General features: G+C 35.5%; 1 protein-coding gene across 1 annotated transcript in view; it reads right to left on the reverse strand.

The window, feature by feature from the left end:
- Positions 1 to 1,322: 1,322 nt before the first annotated feature.
- Positions 1,323 to 3,072, reverse strand: part of LOC103465202 (zinc finger protein 37 homolog) — a 42,815-nt gene continuing 41,065 nt past the window's right edge. The window contains exon 2 of the mRNA XM_008409827.2: positions 1,323 to 1,948. Coding sequence (XP_008408049.1) covers positions 1,353 to 1,948 — 596 coding nt within the window. The 3' untranslated portion in view covers positions 1,323 to 1,352. The remainder of the gene's footprint in view (positions 1,949 to 3,072) is intronic.

The raw sequence follows: 3,072 nt of genomic DNA on the forward strand, positions 1-3,072 counted from the left end.
TCTTTCGAGCAATAATTAATACAGAGGACTGTATGGCAAGAATAAACAGACACTATTTCCAGATAAAAGGTAAAATAATATTGTTGAAGTGCCATGGGTTAGTTGAGACCACATCTATTACTGAGAATAAATATATGTTACAGACCATAACAGTATATAACTTATCAGTGATAAGTTAGATATTATTTAATACGTTTAAGGTGGATTTTATTTTATGCGCTGCATAGATTTTCTTGTGCGCTGAGACTGTACGAGCAGAGCGCGATTGCGCAGGTGCGCAGCGGGAACATTGCTCATCACTTATGTTTTTAATTAGATTTGATATATTTATTCAATATTATTTTTGATGTCAGTGTTACTGTCATGAGGCTGATGACTCCATGACACTTTCAATTTGACTCATTAGGATTTGATTAAGAACCAGCTTTGATCTTTGTAATTTCTGTTCAGTAAAACTATTAATCTATAAATCAATAGACAGGTCTATATAAAGATATCATCCATGTTTCTGTCTCATATTTGTATGGCATTAAAAGGACCTGGAACTTTTGTTTTGTTTTTCCACTGAAAGCTCTGGTTTGCACAATAAAAGCCATGTGGGTGAAGTTTTATGGATGATACTCTGATGTCCCATTCTCCTGAAGGCAGCACAAAGCTGCACCACCAGAAACTGACAAACACTGAAGAGAAGAAGAGTTATGATTAATGTAGTTACAGTTTCTATCCATGTTTTAATGTTGCAGAGCTCAGTTGTTTTGCAAATAGTTCAAAGTTTAAACTGGCATGTTGAACATCTTTTATCTGGTCATTTTGTGCAATATTTAACAACTAGAAAATGGCACAAAATAAGGATATTTTTTCACTCTGACTGGTTGCTGTTAGGCCTACCAATTTTAACTTGAATGTTCATTGCATTTTTCGTAGACGCCTGTGAAAATAATTTCAATTTGCATTGCTTTATTGGTCTCTGGGAAATTATTTCTGATGATAAATACAGAAACAAGCATAAAAATCAAAACATCTACAATAGTGATAGTAATATTAATAATAAAATAATAGTCAGTTGCAAAGTAGCCAACAAATTTTTTGGTGGGAGGCGGTGAGGAACATGGATAAAGGCTAGGGGGGCGCTGGGCCAAAAAACGTTGAGAAACACTGTATTAAGGTAAACCTCATTCACTCCATACAGAAGAATACAAATCAATACTTCAAGTTCATCTTGTACATCTCTAAGTATCCACATGTAAAGATCCAAATTATCAAAATTATGAAATAATTAAACAATTTTCCCACTTTTCATCTAGATGACTTTTATAATGATCCTCAAAATAAGACATATATGGAAAATAGTTCTACGGCTTTTCACCAGTGTCAATCATCATGTGCTGAGTTAATTGTTGTTTGTGACTAAAACTTTTTCCACAGGTCACACATGAAAACGGCTTTTCACCAGTGTGAATCATCATRTGCCGAGTTAAAAACTGTTTTTGACTAAAACTTTTCCCACAGTTCACACATGAAAACGGCTTTTCACCGGTGTGAGTTCTAATATGATTATTGAGAGCATGTTTGCTAGCGAATCCTTTTTCACAGATGACACATGAGAAAGGTTTGCTTCTTTCCTGATTTTGGTTCTCAGCTTCAGCAGGTTCCTGGAAGATGATTTGGTTCCTGTTTGGTTCTGAATCAGTCTGGTATGTTTGCTCATCAGCAGGAAACACCATGCAGGTATCAGTCTCCTGTTTTAATTCAATCCGTTCTTCACCCTGACCGTAGTAAACTTCTTTCTCTTCCACTTTTATCTGCTGGTGTTTTAGATCTTCCTGCTCTTCTTTTATCTGATGATCTTCTGGCTCTGCCTGGTCTTGTTTTCCCTTCAGAGGTTCTAACTCCTCCTGATCCAGAGTGGATCTCCTCTCCTGGTGATGAACGTTGCACTGCAGGGAATCTGAAGAAAACAGAAAAAAAGAGTTGTAGTTAACTCTACTGAAGTAAATAGGAGAAATCATTCATCATTTAAGACAGAAATTAACAACAACAAAAATCACCTAAAAATTCAAGAGCGTAGACAAAGATACAGATCAGTCGACATCTCCAGCTGACATTTGGAGAATTCTCAAATGAACGGACTTTTGAAAAATAATTCAATACAAAACTAATTGCAGTAGGGATTATTGTTAATATTTAACAGGTTAGTGTATTACATCAAGATATTTATTTTTATCACTTTCAATTATATTAAAATTAAATTTTAGCCCACTTTATATCTTTGGGGTTTATTTACAAACATGAGTTTATTTGAAGGTTAATAGTTGCTTAGTTTTTGTTCCTTTGTTATTTACTTTTCTAAGTTAGACAGGAAAAACTGTGGGTCCATTTTCTGTAAGTATAGGGACTGGTATCGAACCAGCATGCACTGGGTTGGGCCTGTGGGTTTTGACCAGAGCAGGAGAGGAAACAATGAAAAGTAKTGATGGTGAGATGAAGCTTCATGAAGCACTGAGGAACTCCATCCAATCATTTGACTCATGAGCCGATGCACCACGGTGCTTCATATGCGCTACTGTTCCATATATTTTATAATATGTGTGAAATAGGCAACGTGAAACAACATGAAGCCTTACAATAAATAAACAAGTAAGAAATGTTTGTGATTCTAACAGATACATTCTGATTAATCTGGTTGTATGAAACAACGGCTGGATCAAAAAGAAAACAGGAAGCAAACAGGAGACAGTTTTGTGATTGGCTAGGGACAACAATTTATTACTAAAAAATAAAAGCTTTAACTGTGCTCAGGTTTAGGTGAATTCTGTTTTACATGCTTCATAAAAATCCTCCTGGATTACTTGACACATGCTGCTGTGAAGCCTCCGCACTAAAGACACATTGATGAAAAGTTTGATCTTTGTTATTTGCTCGTCAAACTTGGAAAAATAAACTATCACAGCAAATTTCAAGTGTTTTGGACATTGAACATCTTTTATCCATGTGACTGGGTGGTGAATTAGTTGAAAACGGTGTTTAATGAAGTAGCTGTACATTCCTGTAAATTGGGCCCATGAATCCAGC

This window comes from Poecilia reticulata, linkage group LG5 (genome assembly GCF_000633615.1).
Source record: "Poecilia reticulata strain Guanapo linkage group LG5, Guppy_female_1.0+MT, whole genome shotgun sequence".
In the NCBI taxonomy this organism is placed as follows: Eukaryota; Metazoa; Chordata; class Actinopteri; order Cyprinodontiformes; family Poeciliidae; genus Poecilia; species Poecilia reticulata.